General features: G+C 42.6%; 1 protein-coding gene across 1 annotated transcript in view; it reads left to right on the top strand.

Moving 5' to 3' along the window:
- Nucleotides 1-15,783, top strand: part of LRRC8D (leucine rich repeat containing 8 VRAC subunit D) — an 87,906-nt gene extending 72,123 nt beyond the window's left edge. The window contains exon 2 of the mRNA XM_069737539.1: nucleotides 12,880-15,783. Coding sequence (XP_069593640.1) covers nucleotides 12,882-15,449 — 2,568 coding nt within the window. The 5' untranslated portion in view covers nucleotides 12,880-12,881 and the 3' untranslated portion in view covers nucleotides 15,450-15,783. The remainder of the gene's footprint in view (nucleotides 1-12,879) is intronic.
- Nucleotides 15,784-24,744: the final 8,961 nt, after the last annotated feature.

Below are 24,744 nucleotides of genomic sequence, written 5' to 3' on the forward strand. Positions count from 1 at the left end.
TTTATGGGAACAAATATTCCTAGCTCATTTCCCAATAATCGGGCAGTGTAAGCAGGCTACCAATCACCCAATAAACGAGAAAAATGCTCGTTCGTCTGGTGAAATGATTTTTGAGTTTGCTTTCAGATTGTCTTTCTTGGCAGCACATCTTGTGGAAACAGGACATATGCTGCCAAGAACAATGACAGTCTATACACACAGAATAGTCATATTTCTGAGAAGTGCCATCGTGCAACAGGCTAATAAACGACTACCAATCAGCTTAATTAAATGTAGCCGATCCGCAGTCGTTTAATGACTGCAATCGGTAATGTAAATGCAGTTTAAGTTTTCACTGTTTAAATGTCAGACAAAATTATCAACTCTGCCCCATTATATCTCACCACAGACAGATAGGCAAATTTGCATGATGTGGCACAAATGTCTGATTCTTGGAGTCCATGTTTATTGTGATTTATTGTTCTCCTAGACGCAGCATCTGCTGGGTTGTCCTGAGATGAAAGATTCTGTTCAGTCGTTCCTAATAAGCTCTACTTCTGGGAAAGCCGGGTGACAGCCCTGAAAAATGAAAATCCCTAATTGGGCAGATTTAATTTGGCTGTAATGCAACCAAATTTTAATACTGTATCCATATTTAGGCTGCAAAGCCAAGACCCGTGCAGTTCTCCAGAACTTGTCTTACATCACAATAAAATGATAAAGAGATAGTTTGGTTGAGTAGAATGAGAATCCTGGGGCACGGGGCTTGACCTACAACTTTTCTTGGTCTTTCTCATGAGTAATTTGTACAAATTGAACAGAAATGTTAATGTTTAATGGTGTCTCTTCATCAACTCTTGAATACCGTATTTTTCGCTTTGTAAGATGGTTTATAAGATGCACCCCAAATTTTGAGGAGAAAAATAGGAAAAAACTTTTTTTTTTTTTTAATAAAATGGTGGTGCTTATAATCCATGCGTCCTATTGCTTAGGCTGTGTTCACATTATGATATAAGCAGTCTGTTAGACGGACTGTGTTAGACCGTGGCATAACGCGGTGTAACGCAGTCCATTAATGCATGTGTTGAACGGGCTGCTTTAACGCAATACGAACCTGGCCGGGGTGGTGGCTGCGGTAAAGCGGGGTCACAGGTTCGCTGCTGGAGGAGGCCGGAGTGGAGCGCTGCTGCAGGTGTCCTGTACTGCAGGTGGTTCCTGTGCTGCGGGGGGTCTCCTGTGCTACTGGGGTGTCTCCGGTGATGCTGGCATCTCTGTTGCTGCGGGGGGTTCTGCCGACATTTTGTGAAAGGCCAGAACCCTCCGGCAGGAGGCGGTGCATGCACAGATGGAGATATCGGGACCATGATCTCGAGAGATGAGATCTCAGCGCTGAAATCTCATCTCCTGAGATCTTGGTGCCGAGATCTCCATCTGCGCATGTGCCGCCTCCCGGCGGCCTTTTTCCCAAAGTCCACCGCACAGTAAAGCATGGTCGAACTGCCGGGGGGCTCTGTCCTTTCACAAAATGTCAGCAGAGCCCCCCGCAGCACCGGAGACGCCAGCATGACCCTGAGCAGCGGCGGACACCCGTGGCAGCGAACACCCCCTCATCCCAGCCTGCAACGGTATCGGTAAGAGTTATATCCGCATTGCAACATGCACCCCCATTCCCCCCCCCCCCCAAATTTGGGGGAAAAAAGTGCGTCTTACAAAGGGAAAAATACGGTAATTGGTTGGTATCCATATGTTATTTTGCCTGTAGGAACATCGAAAACTATTAATGGTTTCTTTTTATATTCTCCAGTTTTAATGCCTCACGCTAATCTCAGCTTAGCAGAAGAAGATTAGAGCGTCTGCTTGTTTCAAGATCTCATGCATTTTATATTTGACCTGTGGTGGTCTGCTAATTTAAGTCCATTACAAGCAAGGATTAATACATGTTATAAGAAATGACAGCGGCACAGCGACACTGCACATTGCTATGAACTGGGACTTTTGTACATTGAGAAGCTTCTCAGGGTTTGGGTTCAATTTAATTGTCATAAATTGTATGTAAAGTAGACTGCATTAGATGAGGAAAAGACGATTCGAAGTTGCATAGTAACTAAAAATTGATTTATACAAGGTAATTTGCCCATGCTAATGAAACAGTATTGGAAAAATTCTGCAATATGTCGCATTTGGTTTCAATCTTCTATGCAAAGATGTTTCACCTTTTAAGATGCATCCACAAGGTCAACAGTGGAAACTCAGCTCGCCAGCCTGGCATTTCCCCTGCAGTAGCCGCAGGACAAAATGTAATATTACATTAGAGCCATTCAGATGAATGGCCACCATGTAAAAAAAAAGTATAGCGCTATAACATGAGCTTATGTAGAGGTAGGCTTACGGATCCCAAATGTGGCACTGCCTATTATGATGTGCCTAAACCATACTAAGGGAATAACAAAGCAATGGAAACACTGTTCTACAGCCAAATTGGTTCAGAGATGAAAACAATTCAACTTGACTAATTTTGTGGTGCTCTAAACAAATAAGATACTTAAATTTGCTGACTAGCTCTAATGTTCAAGATCCAGAGGAGGTTCTAATTACTTATGACACTTTTGATGCAGGCTTATAGAAAAATTGTGTCTTTATTATTTCATTATCATTATTGCATTAATAGTAGCTTGTCTATTACATCATCTATTTAGCCTATTGAGCCTTCAGTATTTTTATCATCTTAGGGTGAACAATCAAATAAAGCTAGCTCAGCTCCGATGATGAAATCCTTGTTACAGATGCATCACCTAATTTTATAAATGTTCTCTTTGTAAAGTATACAGTTTTAGGATTTCTTGGCTTAATTTCTTAGCATATTGAGATGTTTGTATATGTTTTTTCAGATAACAAAGCGGATAGTTTTTGTTACATATGCAGATAAGTCACTTTTGGGTCACAAAGGCAAAACTTGGCAACCATGATGAGGAAAACCTATTTTGGCTGCAGAATATGAGATCAGGAAAAGAGTTGGACTCCACACATATGCTGCAATAGATGTGCATCACATCTTACCCAGTCATTGCTTGGGAGGAGTAAATCTATGCTTTTTGCAGTCCCAATGATCTGGAGAGAGCCAACCCATCAAACTACCAATTACTATTTCTGAAAGATGCCTCCCTTTAGGAAAGGAGTTTCAAGGAAGAAGAAGTGGACTTTACAGTATCCAAACATCTCATCTGTATTATGCCCATTACCACATACAGAAGAACAACTGCCGGTTGCAGCACCAGAAACTTTTTCAGTCGAGGCAAGTGACTCTGTCATCAACCTCACCTTATAACATAAAGTGAACTGAACGATTTTGTTAGATATTTGGATTTGCCCAAGAGTAAGGTTAAGCTCTTCGGTTCCAGGCTGCAGCAGTGGAATCTTCTAGTGAGCGATGTTTGGATTTATTTGTCCCACAATCGTGATAAAGATCTTGTCTAATACTTCTTCATGGAGGGTGATCTTGTGGCATGCAGCAACATCAACAGTTTAATAGAAGCTTTGAGGATTAGTCATAATCCAGAGTAATGAAGGCTCTTCATCGATTTGTCCAAAACAAGCCTAAAATTCATGTGGCTGCATAATGGAAATGTGCTACCTTCAATTCCAGTTGGTTATGCAGTCCACATGAAATAAACTTATGACAACATGAAACAGCTGTTGAGGTGCCTGAACTATGACCAACATTTCTGGCCCTTCTGTGATGACTTTCAGGGGGTTGCCCTCTTACTTGGTCTTCAGGGTGGATACACAAAGTACTGCTCCTTTCTGTGTGAGTGAGATAGTCATGCAAGAGAATATAACTACAATAAAAGAGACTGGCCCCGTCATTCATTTCAGCCAGGGAGTAAAACTGTCCTGCATCCACTACTTGTTGGCCCATATAAGGTTTTGTTACCACCATTGCATATCAAGTAGGACGTAATGAAGATCTTTGAAAAGACAATGAATAAAAATGCAAAAACATTCAAGTATCTCATTGATACATGTCCAAAGTTGAGTGAAGCAAAAGATAAAGGAAGGAATCTGTAATTGTCTTCAAAATCTTTATTGGACCTCAGATTTGTAAGCTTCTTCAAAATGAGTTTCTCCCTTTATTGCAGGGAAAGGAAAAGGCTGCATAGGTAGCATTCGCATTAGTGGTAACTATTTTTTTTGGAAAAGTCAAGAGCAGATTACTATGAAGAGTTAGTGAAAGAGCTCCTCAAAACATGGATGTTACATGTCTTCAAAGATTCATCTCTTACATTCACATCTAGACCTTTTTCCACCAAACTGAGGAGCAGTGACCGGAGAGCATGGTTAGAGATTTCACCAAGAAATTGCTCCTGTGGAAAAAATATATCAAGGAAAATGCTTGCAGTTTACAGTTGGACCATTGTAAGAAATGATCTGATCCAGAAGTACAAGAGACAAGCAAAAGGAGTTGTCACTGAATGAGGGCCAAATTTTGTAGTGAAATTTCTGTAACTTTATAATTCGCAATAGTGTTTAGACATGCTTTAGTTATTGTTGCTAAGTTTCCTCTAAGTAAATATCTGAAAACTGACATAAAATATTCTGCATCTTTATATTTGCAAATATAATAATGTTTCAAAGTACTGAAACTTGTTGTAAAGACTGGTGGAAAGCACCGAGTTAATATAGATGTTATAATTGGTGCGTTCGCAGCCCGGGGTCCACCGTGCAGGAGAGAACCTGCTGCTAGAAGATGACGGCACTATATGGCGGTATAAGTGAACTGAGTTACTTCACCGAGTCGCACTGAAAAGAACACGCTGTGCCCTGTTAGCGTCACAGAGGAACACAGCTAACTGCTGAGCTGATGGCAGTCAGTGGTCACGCACAGAGAAGCACACAAACACTCCTCTCCGGTGGAACCGGAATTCTAGTGGCTATTAGCCAGCCCTGAATACATACATACAAACTTCTTACCGCAGGTGCCAGTATTCTAGGGGCTTATTTCAGCCAAACCCTGTCCACATACAGGCGCGACCACAAATAGCAAGCTCATAACATGAAGTGATACTAGCGCATGGCCGTGTGGCCATGCAAACCTTTTATAGCTGCAGTAGCTTCAGGACTACCTAGAGGACCAATGGAAGCTGCTACAATACCAGAGCAACTTCAGGACCTTCCTAGAGGACCAATGGGAGCTGCAGCAGTACCTGAGCATGTGACCCCTGACCTCCAATGAGAGGTCTTACCCTGGGCATACTCAGAAGGGAAAAAGCAGGGCTTAGTCCCAGAGACGTCTGCTCGCCGCTGACCAGTACTGGCTACAATGGCTGAGCCTGGGAAAGCAGCAGAAACCATCCGCACAGTATCAGGCTGAGCCAGACGTCTCTGCTGAGCAGGCTCCACTGCGGCTGGAGAAGAATGGGAGACCGCAGTGGAGGTGGTTCGAGATTCCCCCTGTGCAGAGGCGGGAATTTGACCCCGAAGGGTATGTGCACACGTCAGGATTTCTTGCAGAAATTTTCCTGACAAAAACCGGACATTTCAGCCAGTAATCCGCATGCGTTTTTTGGGCGTTTCTTCCCAAATGCATAGAATAGCGGGAAAAACGCAGAAAATCCGCAAAATTAATGAACATGCTCCTTTTTTTTTTTTTTTAACCGTGATGCGTTTTTTTTTTGCGGAAAAAAATGCATCATGTGCACAAAACATGCAGAATGCATTCTAAATGATAGGATGCATAATGTATGCGTTTTTAATGAGTTTTTATAGCGTTTTTACCGCGAAAAAACACGAGAAAACCTGAACCTGCACATAGCCTAACACTTGTATGCATTAATTATATGTAGCAATAAAAGGAAAACTCTTTGATATCATGGAAACAAGAGCCAAATAAAACATTTTCATTGTCAGATTTGAATTCAGGAGGTCAAAATCATCAAGAAAAGGCTCATTTCATAACTGAACCTGACAACTGTTGAAAATATATTGAATAGTATAATTACACTCCACAATAAAGCAAATCCCAAGAAGGTAAGAATAATGAGTAATTTCTTAATTACATTTATTTCAAGCAGAGAAGAAAAGATTACCACATTGCAATATCTGATTATATAGATCCTACAAATATTGTCCCTCAGTTTGCCTTAAACGACGAGTCTACCTATGTAACAGACAATACACCTGAAGAACGCTGCAAACAGCCGAAACGCGTTGTGTGTATAGTTTTTATCAGTTTGAATAAACATTCTTTTACCTACAAGCAACCTGAAATTTCTGTATCTTGATTTCTCTTGGTGGCAAAGACAGCGCTATTCCCTGGTCCTCCTGGAGACAATATCTCGGTAGTGATACGTTCAGTGCTTCCATATTTTTTTCCTCGAATTAAACAGATTTGCCGTCATGTGTCTAGTAAAGCTCTGCAGTGTATATCTTCCAACTTCCTGAAATAAACTAAATATGCTAATTTTACCAGTGCAAATACTGTGTTTTCCATTTCTCTTATGTTAGAGGACAGTTTGCTTTATTTTAGGAAGTTAGAACACCCAAGCAGTCATAAAGTAATTACCGTATATACTCAAGTATAAGCCGACCCGAGTATAAGCCGACCCCCCTAATTTTGCCACAAAAAACTGGGAAAACTTATTGACTCGAGTATAAGCCTAGGGTAGAAAATGCAGCATTTACCGGTGAATTTCAAAAATAAAAATAGATGCTTCATACCGTTCATTATTGCCCCATAGATGCTCCATATACAACTGTGCTATATAGAATGCTCTGCACCATTGATTATGGCCCCATAGATGCTCCTTATAATGCTGTGCCATATATGCTCTGCACCTTTGATTATGGCCCCAAAAATGCTCCTTATGTTGTGCCATATATGCTCTGCACCTTTGATTATGGCCCCATAAATGCTCCTTATAATGCTGTGCCATATATGCTCTGCACCTTTATGGCCCCATAGGTGCTCCTTATAATGCTGTGCCCCATATATGCTCTGCACCTTTATGGCCCCATAGGTGCTCCTTATAATGCTGTGCCCCATTTATGCTCTGCACCTTTATGGCCCCATATGTGCTCCTTATAATGCTGTGCCCCATATATGCTCTGCACCTTTATGGCCCCATAGGTGCTCCTTATAATGCTGTGCCCCATATATGCTCTGCACCTTTATGGCCCCATAGGTGCTCCTTATAATGCTGTGCCCCATTTATGCTCTGCACCTTTATGGCCCCATATGTGCTCCTTATAATGCTGTGCCCCATATATGCTCTGCACCTTTATGGCCCCATAGGTGCTCCTTATAATGCTGTGCCCCATATATGCTCTGCACCTTTATGGCCCCATAGGTGCTCCTTATAATGCTGTGCCCCATATATGCTCTGCACCTTTATGGCCCCATAGGTGCTCCTTATAATGCTGTGCCCCTTATATGCTCTGCACCTTTATGGCCCCATAGGTGCTCCTTAGAATGCTGCTGGTGCTGCCATAAAAAAAAAAAAAATCACATACTCACCTCTCTTCTCAGGACGCTGGCGCTTTCAATAATTACCTGCTCCTCTGCGGCTCCGTCTCCAGCACTGACGCTCAGCAGAGGGCGCGCACTGACTACGTCACAGCGCCCTCTAACCTGAGCGTCACTGCTAGAGGACGCTGCAGACGGAGCCGGAGCGAGGAGCAGGTAATTATAGCGCTGCGCTCCCCTTACCTGCTGCGGCGCGGTCCCTGCAGTCCCTGGCTTCTCCGGCGCTGCAGCTTCTTCCTGTAATTGAGCGGTCACATGGCACCGATCATTTACAGCAATGAATATGCGGCTCCTCCCCTATGGGGGTGGAGCCGCCTATTCATTTCTGTAATGAGCGGTGCCATGTGACCGCTCAGTGCAGGAAGAATCTGCAGCGCCGGAGAAGCCAGGGACTGCAGGGACCGCGCCGCAGCAGGTAAGTATGATTACACAGCCCCCGCTCCCCCTCCCCTGCTGACACCCGGGTATATGACTCGAGTATAAGCCGAGAGGGGGACTTTCAGCCCAAAAAAATGGGCTGAAAATCTCGGCTTATACTCGAGTATATACGGTACCTATTCTCTGAATGTGTGATAAATGTTTATGGGACTACCTCTTTAAGGCACACATATAGAAATTGAGAAGCACATTAAATAGTATCTAAAGAGGAATGCATTCAACTGATGCAGTATTAAAAAAGAAAAACTTTAGTGCGGAATTTACCTTTATCTCAGTAAATAAAAATGAAATTGATGCCTACTTCATATAATTGAGAAGTAAGAGATAGTGGAAAATAGCAAATTTACACCTAAAGTGGCTGTCAGCATGATGGATGGGAAAGGAAGAAATTGTAAATGGTAAGTATTTACCAATTCTAGAAGTGAAGTTTCATTTCAGATTAACTTTAAAGGGATTGTCTCGAGTTTCGAAATGGGCAAAAATTGCAAAGTACTTGTAAAAATAAGCACTTTAATCCTCTCCATTCTCAAGAACTGATTAATTTAAAATGATTTGATGTACAGCTCTTTGCTCGTAACCGATCACTTTGCAGTCCCACTCAGGCCGGTTACATAGGCAAGGAGGGACCTTTTCGAGCAGGCACTATGCTGTACAGCCTGCTAGAACCACTCTGAAGCTGACCAGATCAACGGATTGAGCAACTCCAGTCCCATGCTGGTGAGATAAAGCTGCTTCTGCCAGTAGCTTGGAAGAGCGCACAATTTGGCCCACTGGTGCTGGTCACTTGGTTGCATTTATTTTTTATTTGCAGACGCGGCATATTTGCATTTCCAATTTTGATCCGAGTTATGGATCAATCTTAACAATGCAAATCTATGGGTCCATGAAAAAAAGTCAGACAGCACTCAGATGCCATCTATGTGCTGTCTGTTTTTCATGGACTGTTTATTATGAAAAGCTTTAGAAACCTACATCAGTATTATGTTTTTTTTATTTGAGAAAAACTGATGAAATTCCGACCAAACTCGGATAGTAAAGACTGGCAAAACCTTAAGGCTACTTTCCTACAATGAGTGTTTGGTGCATTTTTGACGCTGTGTGTTTTGCTGAGTCTAAAACACAGTGTCACACAGTTCCAGCAAAGTGGATGGGATTTCTCAAACTGTCATGCCCACTGTGCCTCTTTTTAATGCTGCGTAAACTGACCTACGGTACATTTTTCAAATCTGCAACATGTCACTTTCTCTTGCGGGTACACTGAGTTGTTTGTGCAAATTTAATGTGCTAACATTGGTTAGAGTAGGACTCGTAAGTGTGGGGACCCGTGACGTCGGTTACGAGCTTGCATATTTTGACCAAAACATAAACTAATACCTCACATATTTTTTTGTACGTGCTTTTTGCATTTTTTCGGGGTGCAGTTGGGCCCATCCTGTCTTATAAACCGTGGTGTCTGTTCACATGGGATGCATCTTAATAGCGCTGGGCAGCCCGCCTGAGCCAATAGAAGGGCATCACTAATAGGCTGTTAACCTGGATGCTGTGCATTCCCAGTGTATGAACAGCGCCACATACAAGTCTCTTATGTGCAGTCATATGCAAAGCAGCCACCCCCTCCATTAATTTGGTAGGTTGTGAGTGCCTGCCTCATCGGTATTTCTGCACCTGTGTTATCTTAAGCACATGGGTCTACTGCATCCTGATAGTTCATTTGTTTGGAGGCCTAGGCAGGTGAGCATCTCTGCCTTTTTTTGCTATTTTTCTGCAAATTTACCCCATAGAATTACATTGGATGTGGAAAATCCGCTGCAAAACAACGCACATGCGTTTTTAGTACGTGTCTGCTGCAGAAACGCATGTAGTCCGCTCCTAAGTATAGTAGGAATGTTTTGTTAAAGCAAAAAAATAGGATGTATCAAAAACAAAGCAGCCTTAGGTAAAGCATGACGCAAACAGGAGAGACAAAAATCGCAGCGTCAAAACGCAATTAAAACGCAAGTAGCCTAATTTAAATAAAAGGTTCAGAAATGGCGCCGAAATTCTGCAGCATCAAAAATGCCCCAAAAGCTCATCGTGAGAACGGAGCCTGAGAGTTTGCTCAGCGCGTCATCAGATAAGATAAACTTACCTGGAGCAGCCAGTGCCAGGCAGCGGCTGCCAAGGCAAACAGGATCATGGGGTGCATTAAAAGAGGTCTGGATACACATGATGAGAGCATTATACTGCCTCTGTACAAATCCATGGTTAGACCGCACATGGAGTAATGTGTACAGTTTTGGGCTCTGGTGCTCAGGAAGGATATAATGGAACTAGAGCGAGTACAAAGGAGGGCAACAAAATTAATAAAGGGGATGGGGAACTACAATACCCAGAGAGAATAGCAAAATTAGGATTATTTAGTCTAGAAAAAAGACGAACGAGGGGCGATCTAATAACCATGTATAAGTGTATAAGGGGACAATATAATTATCTCTCCAAGGATCTGTTTATACCAAGGAAGGTGACGGTCACAAAGGGGCATTCTCTGCGTCTCGAAGAGAGAAGGTTTTTCCACCAACATAGAAGAGGATTCTTTACTGTTAGGGCAGTGAGAATCTGGAATTGCTTGCCTGAGGAGGTGGTGATGGCGAACTCAGTCGAGGAGTTCAAGAGAGACCTGAATGTCTTCCTGGAGCGTAACAGTATTGTATCTTACAGTGATTAGGTTCTTTAGAAGGACATAGATCTGGGGATTTATTCTGATGGAATATAGGCTGAACTGGATGGGCAAATGTCTTTTTTCGGCCTTACTATGTTACTATGTTACAGTGTGTCTCTGATGAAAAACTAGAAAAAAATGTTTTCTATCTTTTCAAATTTAGCAGTCTGTGAAAAAACACAACGCATAAATGGCGTCCGAGTGTAGTTGCATTTTTTTCAGAACTAAAGACTTGCATTGCCAATTTTGATCCATCACTTGAATCAAGATCGGACATGTCTCCGCGATTTTGTGCTAACACTCAGTCCGCAATAAATCATAGACATGTGAACGGTACCATAGACTTTCATAGTGATGAGTGATATCTGAAAAATCATGGTTAGTGCTAGTACGAGAAAAACTGATGTGTGAATGAACCCTAGACTTTGCGTGAGGCCGCCATACGAAAACCTAGACCAGTCTCGTACATAAATTGGCTCTGTGTTCTCTTCCGCATAATGAATTAACACGGGAGCTGCTGCTATTGACATTACTAGTCTAATCTGTAAAATAGGCAGATTAGTCAATTCTGCGATTGTTATACGGACCATCGGTACCTTGGCAAAATTTGCTGGTGTGCACGGACACATAGGTTTTTATTAGATCACTGTGAAGTTCGTAGAGCACACGGACAGTGCACTGATGAAAAATGTGGACATCTTAACAAGCTCTATCATAGCCCTCACCAATGGCTCTAAATTAAAAAAAAAAGTTTCAGAAATTAGCAAATACTGCCAAGGTCAAAGAGATGTTAGACTTAGGCCTCATTCACATGTCAGTTTTTCACATACGTTTTCCACTGACTGATGAATAGGAGAAGTGTGAGAAACTTTTTCTACCTCATCAGTGAAAAAAAAAACGATGAAACTCTAACCAAACTCTGATGAACCTCTGATGATACTCGGTCCATTTTTCTTGTACATAATAAACCCCTGACCTCTAAAAAAGGCCTTAGTGATAATGAAGGACAAACAAACCTCAAAAGTGGGAAGCTAGACTGGGATTATATGCAGAACATGTAACAGTAATCACTACTAAACTGTGATCTCTAAGCTCTGACCTTGGAACAGCAATATTTGTTCCTTTGTTTCCATATCCATGAACGTGAGACCACACATAAGGCATCTGTAGATAATCCATAACAAACAATATCACCCGATAGTCAAGGTCCCTGGGATTTAAGACCTAGAACATAAATAGTCCTGAGTTATGAATTCTCTGTTAATGTGTTTATTATTTTTATATTTTTATTGTTAGTATTTATTATGCTAGTATTATGCTCTTTTATGGCAGGCCAATGACTAGTGACCCAAGATTTGCATACAAGTGCAACACTGCTGTCACCTGTGTGTTATGCAAACAGAATAGATGGATATGGTATTGCATGACATAAAAATGATCTGGAACATGACTTACTGAAGATGCAAAATATTACAATTAAGTGAAACGTTAAAGTGTGACTGCATTTTCTGAAGATTGCTCAGAATAAGCTGTCCTGGGTATATATGAGGAATAACACTATTTCTGGTCATTATGTGACTTGTATCTTGCTTTGCTTAGCAGTTTTCCCATCTGTAGTCTCCAGTAACTAGAAGCTGTATTGACCTCTTTTACTATTTGCTCACTCTCTTTTTCCCTGCAGTTTCACCCTTGTTTCCATAAACTTCTATAGGCAGCAGATGTAATTTGATCCCTCACTGAAGACAGATCTGTAGACAGATTTGAGCAGTCTTTAAGATGATGTGTCAGGGTGTCACGAGCAGTGATTGATAAGTGGGGAATGGGGAATTTTTCTTTATAAGTATGTGCACATATTTAGTACTTGCAGCAGATTTTTCTGCTGCAAAAAACCATAGTGATGTCAGGAAAAATGTGTAAAATAGGTGCATTTTTGTAACATTTTTGATATGTCTTCGCTTGTATTTTTTTCCCATTCATTTTGGGGAAAAACACTGGAAAAACACTATAAGAATTGACATACTGTGCAGGTTTGAAAAAAAACGATATGAAGGTTCAAATCTGCAAGGAAAAAATAAGAATCACATGCTTGAAATTTCAGAAATCTCATTCACTTTGCTAGTACTATAAAATTCTGCATTTTCTTTGGTATTTATTTGCTCATATTTAAAATTTAATGTCTCCATTGTGGAAAGGTAATAGTAAATAAAAATAATGTATTAACTTTGCATGTTTCTTTTCTTTTTAGGAATGTTCACCCTTTCGGAAGTTGCATCACTTAATGACATTCAGCCCACTTACCGAATTCTGAAGCCATGGTGGGACGTGTTCATGGATTATCTGGCAGTGGTTATGCTCATGGTTGCCATCTTTGCTGGCACCATGCAGCTAACCAAAGATCAGGTTGTTTGCTTACCAAAGTTAGAATCCGCTGTCTGTTTAACAACTCCAGCAAGCAAAGATGGACAGAGCAACCCACGAGGGTCTTCTCAAATTGAAGAGACTACGACTACAGAGACTAGTAAAGAATGGCTGACTTCCTCTCCTGAAGTTAAACTTGAGACACATTTGGAAACACAGAAAGACATTTTAATTAATCCAGCTCCTTCTATTCAGAGTCTTAATAAAGAAGCAAGCAGCTCCGGAGGAAGAAAAACCAACCTAGACTACCAACAGTATATATTCATCAACCAAATGTGCTATCATGTGGCACTTCCATGGTACTCCAAATATTTCCCATACCTTGCGCTTATACATACAATTATATTAATGGTTAGTAGCAACTTCTGGTTTAAATATCCAAAGACCTGCTCAAAAATCGAACATTTTGTTTCCATCCTTGGCAAGTGCTTTGAATCTCCTTGGACAACAAAAGCTCTGTCCGAGACGGCATGTGAAGACTCGGAAGAAAATAAGCAGAGACTAACCGGTGCTCAATCCCTCCGAAAGCATTTCTCAAATAGCAGCGAAGAGGGAAGTCCAAGCCCCAGTACTCCAATGATCAGTAAATCGGGCTTGAAGTTTTCAGCAGACAAACCGGTAGGAGAGGTACCTGGAATGACCATCTTAGACAAAAAGGATGGGGAGCAAGCAAAAGCCCTTTTTGAAAAAGTTCGTAAATTTCGTACTCACGTCGAAGACAGTGATTTAATTTACAAGCTTTATGCTGTTCAAACAGTGGTCAAGACAGTAAAATTTATTTTCATTCTTTGTTACACTTTGACCTTTGTAGCTTCAATTACTTTCAAGCATGTCTGTTTCCCCAATGTAGAGCACCTTACAGGATATACAGCATTTGAGTGCACTCATAACATGGCTTTTATGCTAAAGAAGCTCCTCATCAGCTACATAGCCCTGATTTGTGTTTATGGCCTTGTTTGTATTTACACTTTGTTTTGGCTTTTTAGACGACCTCTGAAAGAATATTCCTTCGAAAAGGTGAGAGAGGAGAGTAGTTTTAGCGACATTCCTGATGTTAAAAATGATTTTGCATTTCTTTTACATATGGTAGACCAATATGACCAGTTATACTCCAAGCGCTTTGGTGTCTTCTTATCTGAGGTCAGTGAAAATAAACTACGGGAGATCAGTCTGAACCATGAATGGACTTTTGAAAAACTTAGGCAGCACATATCTCGAAACGCGCAGGACAAACTTGAGCTACACCTCTTCATGCTTTCCGGAGTCCCCGATGCTGTATTTGAGCTTACTGATCTTGAGGTTCTAAGACTTGAACTTATTCCAGAGGCTAAAATCCCTGCCAAAATTTCTCAAATGACTGCTCTTCAAGAACTGCATCTTTACCACTGCCCTGCCAAGGTCGAACAGACTGCTTTTAGCTTTCTAAGAGACAACTTAAAGTGCCTGCATGTGAAATTTACTGACGTGGCTGAAATACCTGCCTGGGTCTATCTGCTGAAAACTCTACGGGAGTTATATTTGATGGGTAATTTAAACTCGGAGAATAATAAGATGATTGGACTCGAATCTTTGAGAGAGTTACGACATCTAAAGGTTCTTTACGTGAAGAGCAATTTGACCAAAATACCATCGAATATCACAGATGTGGCTCCTCATCTAACCAAGCTTGTAATTCACAATGATGGCACCAAGCTGGTTGTCCTAAATAGCCTTAAGAAGATGATGAACGTAGCAGAGTTGGAACTCCACAATTGTGAATTAGAGAGAATTCCACATGCTATATTCAGTCTGAGCAACCTGCAAGAGCTGGATCTTAAGCTCAACAGCATCCGTACCATAGAAGAGGTGATAAGTTTTCAGCACTTAAAAAGGCTGACTTGCTTAAAGCTGTGGCACAATAAAATAGTCAGCATTCCTCAGTCTATATCACAAGTCAAAAATCTGGAATATCTGTATTTATCGAACAACAAACTCGAGACGCTCCCCGTAGCTCTCTTCCACTTGCAAAAACTACGGCACCTGGATGTGAGCTACAATTGTATTTCCGTAATTCCGTTAGAGATAGGCTTACTGCAGAATCTTCAGTACTTGCACGCTACAGGGAACAAAGTGGACATCTTGCCAAAGACACTGTTCAAATGCATCAAACTAAGAACTTTATGCTTGGGTCAGAACTGTATCTCATCATTACCAGAGAAGATAGGACATCTAGTACAACTCACGCATCTAGAGTTAAAGGGAAATTGCCTTGATCGCTTGCCTTCTCAAATCATTCAATGCCGCCTTCTCAAGAAAAGTGGCCTGGTGGTTGAAGACCATCTTTTCGATGCTTTACCATCAGAGGTGAAGGAAGCATTAAACCTGGATACAAATGCACCTTTTGCTAACGGGATCTAGACATGTAGGCTATTTACAGAACAAAGACGGGTTTTTTGTTTTTGTCAGCGTACAAAACTGTCGGAATATTTTGTTGATAAAAAGCAATTTTTTTTTGGGCAGAGTGTTTACTTACAGAGATTTCATTGTTCAGTAGGCAAGCAATTAACTGTCTTAATTAATGCAGGTATATTCACATAATTCTATCAATTTATACATTTTGCAGATATTAGAAAATACAAATGTTCTGTTTCCTTATGTGATTTGAAGATATTCCTATATGGCTGTTTACAAATGACTGGTATGCCCACATGTTTATAGATCAGATGCCTATTAAATTTTGGTTATAATTGTTTTCATTTTTTTTTATTAAAAAAGGTACATAAAACATGTATAGTTTATACATACATACATAAATACATGACTCAATGGTCTCCTTCAAGTAAGACATCCTGAGAACTTGTTTTCTACAACTTTTCAACAGTATCCAGGAGCCTTGGTGTGCATGACGTGCATGGAGCCTTTGCGGAGCACAAACACAAGACTTGTGTATTTTTGTTAAAGGGAATCTTTCGTTTTTTGCTATCTCATCTGAGAGCGGCATAATGTAGGAAAAGAGACCCTGATTCCAAGGATGTTTTAGTTTAATGGGTGTAGCAGTCGTGTCACAATCCTGGCAGTGATCATCTCCTGTTGATTAAACAGTCATTGTATTTAAACAACAGCACACAGCCTAATAAAGTGACACATGGCTGAAATCAGTGTCTCAGCCCCTACTTCATGCTGCCCTCAGACTACATAGCAAAAACCTGCTGACAGATTTCTGTTAAAGAGATTGTTATAGCTGTTGTGCAGTACCTGGCAGCAGCCATTGCACATTGAATAGAGTTGTGCTTTGCAGCTCAAATCTATGTGGTTTACATACAGCGGGCTACTGGATAAAAAAAGTGAATCACTCTGGGTGCTGCGTGTCGACTGCTCACCTATCTTATATCGATCACCTGTCCTATAAAGAGGTTATCAATAGGTTGTGCCCAGAAAACACCTTTACCCCCAAGGGTGGTTTGCATGTTAATGAACGGTCCAATTTTTACAATTCTGACCACTGTCCCTTTATGAGGTTATAACTCTGGAACGCTTCAACGGATCCCGGTGATTCTGACATTCTTGTCTCGTGACATATTGTACTTCATGTTAGTGGTACAATTTCCTTGACATTACTTGAGTTTTTTTGTGAAAAAAATGGAAATTTGGCAAAAAATTTTAAAATTTTGCAATTTTCCAAATTTGAATTTTCATGCCCTTAACCCCTTCATGACCCAGCCTATTTTGACCTTAAAGACCTTGCCGTTTTTTGCAATTCTGACCAGTGTCCCTTTATGAGGTAATAACTCCGGAACGCTTCAACGGATCCTAGCGGTTCTGAGATTGTTTTTTCGTGACATATTGGGCTTCATGTTAGTGGTAAATTTAGGTCAATAAATTCTGCGTTTATTTGTGATAAAAACGGAAATTTGGCGAAAATTTTGAAAATTTCGCAATTTTCACTTTTTGAATTTTTATTCTGTTAAACCAGAGAGTTATGTGACACAAAATAGTTAATAAATAACATTTCCCACATGTTTACTTTACATCAGCACAATTTTGGAAACAATATTTTTTTTTGCTAGGAAGTTATAAGGGTTAAAATTTGACCAGCGATTTCTCATTTTTACAACGAAATTTACAAAACCATTTTTTTAGGGACCACCTCACATTTGAAGTCAGTTTGAGGGGTCTATATGGCTGAAAATACCCAAAAGTGACACCATTCTAAAAACTGCACCCCTCAAGGTGCTCAAAACCACATTCAAGAAGTTTATTAACCCTTCAGGTGCTTCACAGCAGCAGAAGCAACATGGAAGGAAAAAATGAACATTTAACTTTTTAGTCACAAAAATTATCTTTTGGCAACAATTTTTTTATTTTCCCAATGGTAAAAGGAGAAACTGAACCACGAAAGGTGTCCAATTTGTCCGGAGTACGCTGATACCTCATATGTGGGGGTAAACCACTGTTTGGGCGCACGGCAGGGCTTGGAAGGGAAGGAGCGCCATTTGACTTTTTGAATCAAAAATTGGCTCCACTTTTTAGCGGACACCATGTCACATTTGGAGAGCCCCCGTGTGCCTAAAAATTGGAGCTCCCCCACAAGTGACCCCATTTTGGAAACTAGACGCCCCAAGGAACTAATCTAGATGCATAGTGAGCACTTTGAACCCCCAGGTGCTTCACAAATTGATCCGTAAAAATGAAAAAATACTTTTTTTTCACAAAAAAATTCTTTTAGCCTCAATTTTTTCATTTTCACATGGGCAACAGGATAAAATGGATCCTAAAATTTGTTGGGCAATTTCTCCTGAGTACACTGATACCTCATATGTGGGGGTAAACCACTGTTTGGGCACATGGTAAGGCTCGGAAGGGAAGGAGCGCCATTTGACTTTTTGAATGAAAAATTATTTCCATCGTTAGCGGACACCATGTCGCGTTTGGAGAGCCCCTGTGTGCCTAAACATTGGAGCTCCCCCACAAGTGACCCCATTTTGGAAACTAGACCCCCCAAGGAACTTATTTAGATGCCTAGTGAGCACTTTAAACCCTCAGGTGCTTCACAAATTGATCTGTAAAAATGAAAAAGTACTTTTTTTTCACAAAAAAATTATTTTCGCCTCAATTTTTTCATTTTCACATGGGCAATAGGATAAAATGGATCATAAAATTTGTTGGGCAATTTCTCCTGAGTACGCCGATACCTCATATGTGGGGGTAAACCACTGTTTGGGCACTCGGCAGGGCTCGGAAGGGAAGTCGCGCCATTTGACTTTTTGAATGGAAAATTAGCTCCAATTGTTAGCGGACACCATGTCGCGTTTGGAGAGCCCCTGTGTGCCTAAACATTGGAGCTCCTCCACAAGTGACCCCATTTTGGAAACTAGACCCCCCAAGGAACTTATCTAGATGCATATTGAGCACTTTAAACCCCCAGGTGCTTCACAGAAGTTTATAACGCAGAGCCATGAAAATAAAAAATAATTTTTCTTTCCTCAAAAATGATTTTTTAGCTTGGAATTTCCTATTTTGCCAAGGGTAATAAGAGAAATTGGACCCCAAATGTTGTTCTCCAGTTTGTCCTGAGTACGCTGATACCCCATATGTGGGGGTAAACACTGTTTGGGCGCACGGCAGGGCTCGGAAGGGAAGGCACGCCATTTGGCTTTTTAAATGGAAAATTAGCTCCAATCATTAGCGGACACCATGTCACGTTTGGAGAGCCCCTGTGTGCCTAAACATTGGAGATCCCCCAGAAATGACCCCATTTTGGAAACTAGTCCACCAAAGGAACTAATCTAGATGTGTGGTGAGGACTTTGAACCCCCAAGTGCTTCACAGAAGTTTATAACGCAGAGCCATGAAAAAAAAAAAAAAAATATTTTCTCAAAAATGATCTTTTAGCCTGCAATTTTTTATTTTCCCAACGATATCAGGAGAAATTTGACCCCAAAAGTTGTTGTCCAGTTTCTCCTGAGTACGCTGATACCCCATATGTGGGGGTAAACCACTGTTTGGGCACATGCCGGGGCTCGGAAGTGAAGTAGTGACGTTTTGAAATGCAGACTTTGATGGAATGCTCTGGGGGCGTCACGTTGCGTTTGCAGAGCCCCTAATGTGGCTTAACAGTAGAAACCCCCCACAAGTGACCCCATTTTAGAAACTAGACCCCGAAAGGAACTTATCTAGATGTGTGGTGAGCACTTTGAACCCCCAAGTGCTTCACAGAAGTTTATAATGCAGAGCCGTGAAAATAATAAATACGTTTTCTTTCCTCAAAAATAATTATTTAGCCCAGAATTTTTTAATTTTCCCAAGGGTAACAGGAGAAATTTGCCCCAATATTTGTTGTCCAGTTTCTCCTGAGTACGGTGATACCCCATATGTGGGGGTAAACTACTGTTTGGGCACATGCCGGGGCTCGGAATTGAAGTAGTGACTAGAGTTGAGCGACCTTGACCTTTTTAGAGTCGAGCCGGGTTTCGCGAAACCCGACTATCTCAAAAGTCGGGTCGAGTGAAATCGGCCGATTATGACGTAAAGTCGGGATCGACCGAAACACGAAACCCAATGCAAGTCAATGGGGCAGCATAGTCGGCAGTGAGTGGGGGCCAGGAAAACACCTAGAGTGCCCATTTTAATGTCAAAACCATCCATTCTTCTTAATGAAGCTTGTCAAGCGTAATTTACCTTATAATAATTGGAAGGCATTTGAAATTGGGGTTCATTTGGCTAAAGTTGTGGTGGGTAGGGCTGGTTCAAGTAATTAGTGGGCCCAGGAAATCTGGACCACGTCACGGCAGTGGAGCAGGGAGAGGTAAGTATTTCAACTTTGCAAGTGCTGTGAACCTGAGCAAGCAGGGGGGGCCCACTCGTTGGCATTGGCACTGGCACAGGGCCCCTCAAAGTACAGCGGTGTTTGCACGGCGGGGGCGCCTCCCACCGGCAGCAACACTTTTGCGTACTATGAGAGGCCCTGTGCCAGTGACGTCGCCAACTAGTATTCCTCCCCCCCACCTGATGAAGGAACCTGCACTTTCATCTGCACCTTCCTGTTTGTCCCCGTGTAAGGTGGTATGGTATGCGGGAAGGGGGACCTGACTTTCAGCAGGGTCACAATCTTGCAGTGTAGCGTGCACGGGAAATGTTGTGTTATGGGTCAATGTACCAGCAGACTCATCTATCACTGGCTGGGCAATGGGCAGGATGAGGAGGAAACACAGATATAGGCCCAAAGAATAAAGTGGGCTAAATGCAGTTCAAAATTGGTAACACAGGACTAATCAGGGGGCATTGCAGTGGAGGACAACTGGAATGAGAGGCTGACACAGAGAGTAGGCCCAAATCAGTAAGTAGTCGAAATGCAGTTCAAAATTGGCAACAGTAGTAAACAGGCGGCACAGCTTTGTTCAGTGGAGGAGAACAGCAAGGAGTGGCAGACACCGATAGTAGGCCCCAACCCAACTAGTAGGCCAAATGCAGTCTAACATTAACAACTACTTAACGAGCGCCTGAAAACGGAATTTCAGGACAGGAAACCAGGAGAACAGCAAGGAGCGGCAGACACCGATAGTAGGCCCCAAACCAACTAGTACGCCAAATGCAGTTGTTCCGTTTAACCACAATTAATGAGAGCCTGAAGATAGAAGTTCAGGAAAGGCAACCTGGAGAACACCTTGGAGTGGAACACACCATCTCTCTACACCCCATACCCATTTTGTAGGCCTAATGCAGCGTAGTTTCCAACAACTACTAAACGAGAGCATGATGATCGAAGCATTGGCGAGGAAACCTGGGGAACACCTTGGAGTGGAACACACCATCTCTCTACAGTGGAACACACCATCTCTCTACACCCCATACCCAATTTGTAGGCCTAATGCAGCGTAGTTTCCAACAACTACTAAACGAGAGCCGGAAGATCGAAGCTCAGGAAAGGCAACCTGGAGAACACCTTGGAGTAGAACACACCATCTCTCTACACCCCATACCCAATTTGTAGGCCTAATGCAGCGTAGTTTCCAACAACTACTAAACGAGAGCCGGAAGATCGAAGCTCAGGAAAGGCAACCTGGGGAACACCTTGGAGTGGAACACACCATCTCTCTACACCCCATACCCAATTTGTAGGCCCAATGCAGCGTAGTTTCCAACAACTACTAAACGAGAGCATGATGATCGAAGCATTGGCGAGGAAACCTGGGGAACACCTTGGAGTGGAACACACCATCTCTCTACACCCCATACCCAATTTGTAGGCCTAATGCAGCGTAGTTTCCAACAACTACTAAACGAGAGCATGATGATCGAAGCATTGGCGAGGAAACCTGGGGAACACCTTGGAGTGGAACACACCATCTCTCTACAGTGGAACACACCATCTCTCTACACCCCATACCCAATTTGTAGGCCTAATGCAGCATAGTTTCCAACAACTACTAAACGAGAGCCGGAAGATCGAAGCTCAGGAAAGGCAACCTGGAGAACACCTTGGAGTGGAACACACCATCTCTCTACACCCCATACCCAATTTGTAGGCCTAATGCAGAGTAGTTTCCAACAACTACTAAACGAGAGCATGATGATCGAAGCATTGGTGAGGAAACCTGGGGAACACCTTGGAGTGGAACACACCATCTCTCTACAGTGGAACACACCATCTCTCTACACCCCATACCCAATTTGTAGGCCTAATGCAGCATAGTTTCCAACAACTACTAAACGAGAGCCGGAAGATCGAAGATCAGGAAAGGCAACCTGGAGAACACCTTGGAGTGGAACACACCATCTCTCTACACCCCATACCCAATTTGTAGGCCTAATGCAGCGTAGTTTCCAACAACTACTAAACGAGAGCCGGAAGATCGAAGCTCAGGAAAGGCAACCTGGGGAACACCTTGGAGTGGAACACACCATCTCTCTACACCCCATACCCAATTTGTAGGCCCAATGCAGCGTAGTTTCCAACAACTACTAAACGAGAGCATGATGATCGAAGCATTGGCGAGGAAACCTGGGGAACATCTTGGAGTGGAACACACCATCTCTCTACAGTGGAACACACCATCTCTCTACACCCCATACCCAATTTGTAGGCCTAATGCAGCGTAGTTTCCAACAACTACTAAACGAGAGCATGATGATCGAAGCATTGGCGAGGAAACCTGGGGAACACCTTGGAGTGGAACACACCATCTCTCTACAGTGGAACACACCATCTCTCTACACCCCATACCCAATTTGTAGGCCTAATGCAGCATAGTTTCCAACAACTACTAAACGAGAGCCGGAAGATCGAAGCTCAGGAAAGGCAACCTGGAGAACACCTTGGAGTGGAACACACCATCTCTCTACACCCCATACCCAATTTGTAGGCCTAATGCAGCGTAGTTTCCAACAACTACTAAACGAGAGCATGATGATCGAAGCATTGGCGAGGAAACCTGGGGAACACCTTGGAGTGGAACACACCATCTTTTTACAGTGGAACACACCATCTCTCTACACCCCATACCCAATTTGTAGGCCTAATGCAGCATAGTTTCCAACAACTACTAAACGAGAGCCGGATGATCGAAGCTCAGGAAAGGCAACCTGGAGAACACCTTGGAGTGGAACACACCATCTCTCTACACCCCATACCCAATTTGTAGGCCTAATGCAGCGTAGTTTCCAACAACTACTAAACGAGAGCCGGAAGATCGAAGCTCAGGAAAGGCAACCTGGGGAACACCTTGGAGTGGAACACACCATCTCTCTACACCCCATACCCAATTTGTAGGCCCAATGCAGCGTAGTTTCCAACAACTACTAAACGAGAGCATGATGATCGAAGCATTGACGAGGAAACCTGGGGAACACCTTGGAGTGGAACACACCATCTCTCTACAGTGGAACACACCATCTCTCTACACCCCATACCCAATTTGTAGGCCTAATGCAGCGTAGTTTCCAACAACTACTAAACGAGAGCATGATGATCGAAGCATTGGCGAGGAAACCTGGGGAACACCTTGGAGTGGAACACACCATCTCTCTACAGTGGAACACACCATCTCTCTACACCCCACACCCAATTTGTAGGCCTAATGCAGCGTAGTTTCCAACAACTACTAAACGAGAGCCGGAAGATCGAAGCTCAGGAAAGGCAACCTGGGGAACACCTTGGAGTGTAACAAACCCTCTCTCTACACCACGGAAGGGCTGATTCTTAGGAAGGAAGGCTGTCGGAAAGAAGCAGGGCGCGTCCGAGGGTGATTATATTCTTATTAGGTATATACTCACCCTCGGACGCGCCCTGCTTCTTTATTTGTAATGAATGTTTATTTGCAATGTGGTTTTGACTTACTCTATTTTTTTGGTAAATAATGATTTTATTATTTTCATTGTTTTGCATCTTCTTGGCAATAATATAAAGAAGACGCGACAGGACAACACTCGGTGGATGCCATATCTGTGTTTAAAATTGAAAAAACCTTTCAGTTAACTACTTGCAGGAGAAAGTTATTGTAGCTGGTGGCCATTTTTAGTACTGTACCAGATTTTTGTTGTATGTGTTTGTTTTTAATGTTAAAATGTCTGCATTTGATATCTCTCCAGTATTTTCTTTTTTATAAGCAAAATACTTATTTTTATATTTTCTGATGTTGGTTCCAGGGGTACACGGGCAGCAGTGGTGTGGTCAGTGGAGGCCTAGTGGAAGGAGTGACCGCAGACAGGCATCGAAGGCCTAAAATAATAACACATGGCTGTAGGCAATTTTAAATTGGTTCCAGGGGTACACGGGCAGCAGTGGTGTGGTCAGTGGAGGCCTAGTGGAAGGAGTGACCGCAGACAGGCATCGAAGGCCTAAAATAATAACACATGGCTGTAGGCAATTTTAAATTGGTTCCAGGGGTACACGGGCAGCAGTGGTGTGGTCAGTGGAAGCCTAGTGGAAGGAGTGACCACAGACAGGCATCGAAGGCCTAAAATAATAACACATGGCTGTAGGCAATTTTAAATTGGTTCCAGGGGTACACGGGCAGCAGTGGTGTTGTCAGTGGAGGCCTAGTGGAAGTAGTCACCGCAGACAGGCATCGAAGGCCTAAAATAATAACACATGGCTGTAGGCAATTTTAAATTGGTTCCAGGGGTACACGGGCAGCAGTGGTGTGGTCAGTGGAGGCCTAGTGGAAGGAGTGACCGCAGACAGGCATCGAAGGCCTAAAATAATAACACATGGCTGTAGGCAATTTTAAATTGGTTCCAGGGGTACACGGGCAGCAGTGGTGTGGTCAGTGGAGGCCTAGTGGAAGGAGTCACCGCAGACAGGCATCGAAGGCCTAAAATAATAACACATGGCTGTAGGCAATTTTAAATTGGTTACAGGGGTACACGGGCAGCAGTGGTGTGGTCAGTGGAGGCCTAGTGGAAGGAGTCACCGCAGACAGGCATCGAAGGCCTAAAATAATAACATGGCTGTAGGCAATTTTAAATTGGTTACAGGGGTACACAGGCAGCAGTGGTGTGGTCAGTGGAGGCCTAGTGGAAGGAGTGACCACAGACAGGCATCGAAGGCCTAACATAACAAAAATGTCAATACAATTGTATTGTCAGTGGCAGGCATTGAAGGATGTCAGCGCATAGACTAAACATTGGTGGAGCTGTGAGATAATTTTGCAAGTGGTAGAGCACTGTTTGAGCTGGGGGGGGGGGAACTGTCTTGTGGCCGGCGGTACAGGCC

The sequence above is a fragment of the Ranitomeya imitator genome, chromosome 8 (assembly GCF_032444005.1).
Source record: "Ranitomeya imitator isolate aRanImi1 chromosome 8, aRanImi1.pri, whole genome shotgun sequence".
In the NCBI taxonomy this organism is placed as follows: Eukaryota; Metazoa; Chordata; class Amphibia; order Anura; family Dendrobatidae; genus Ranitomeya; species Ranitomeya imitator.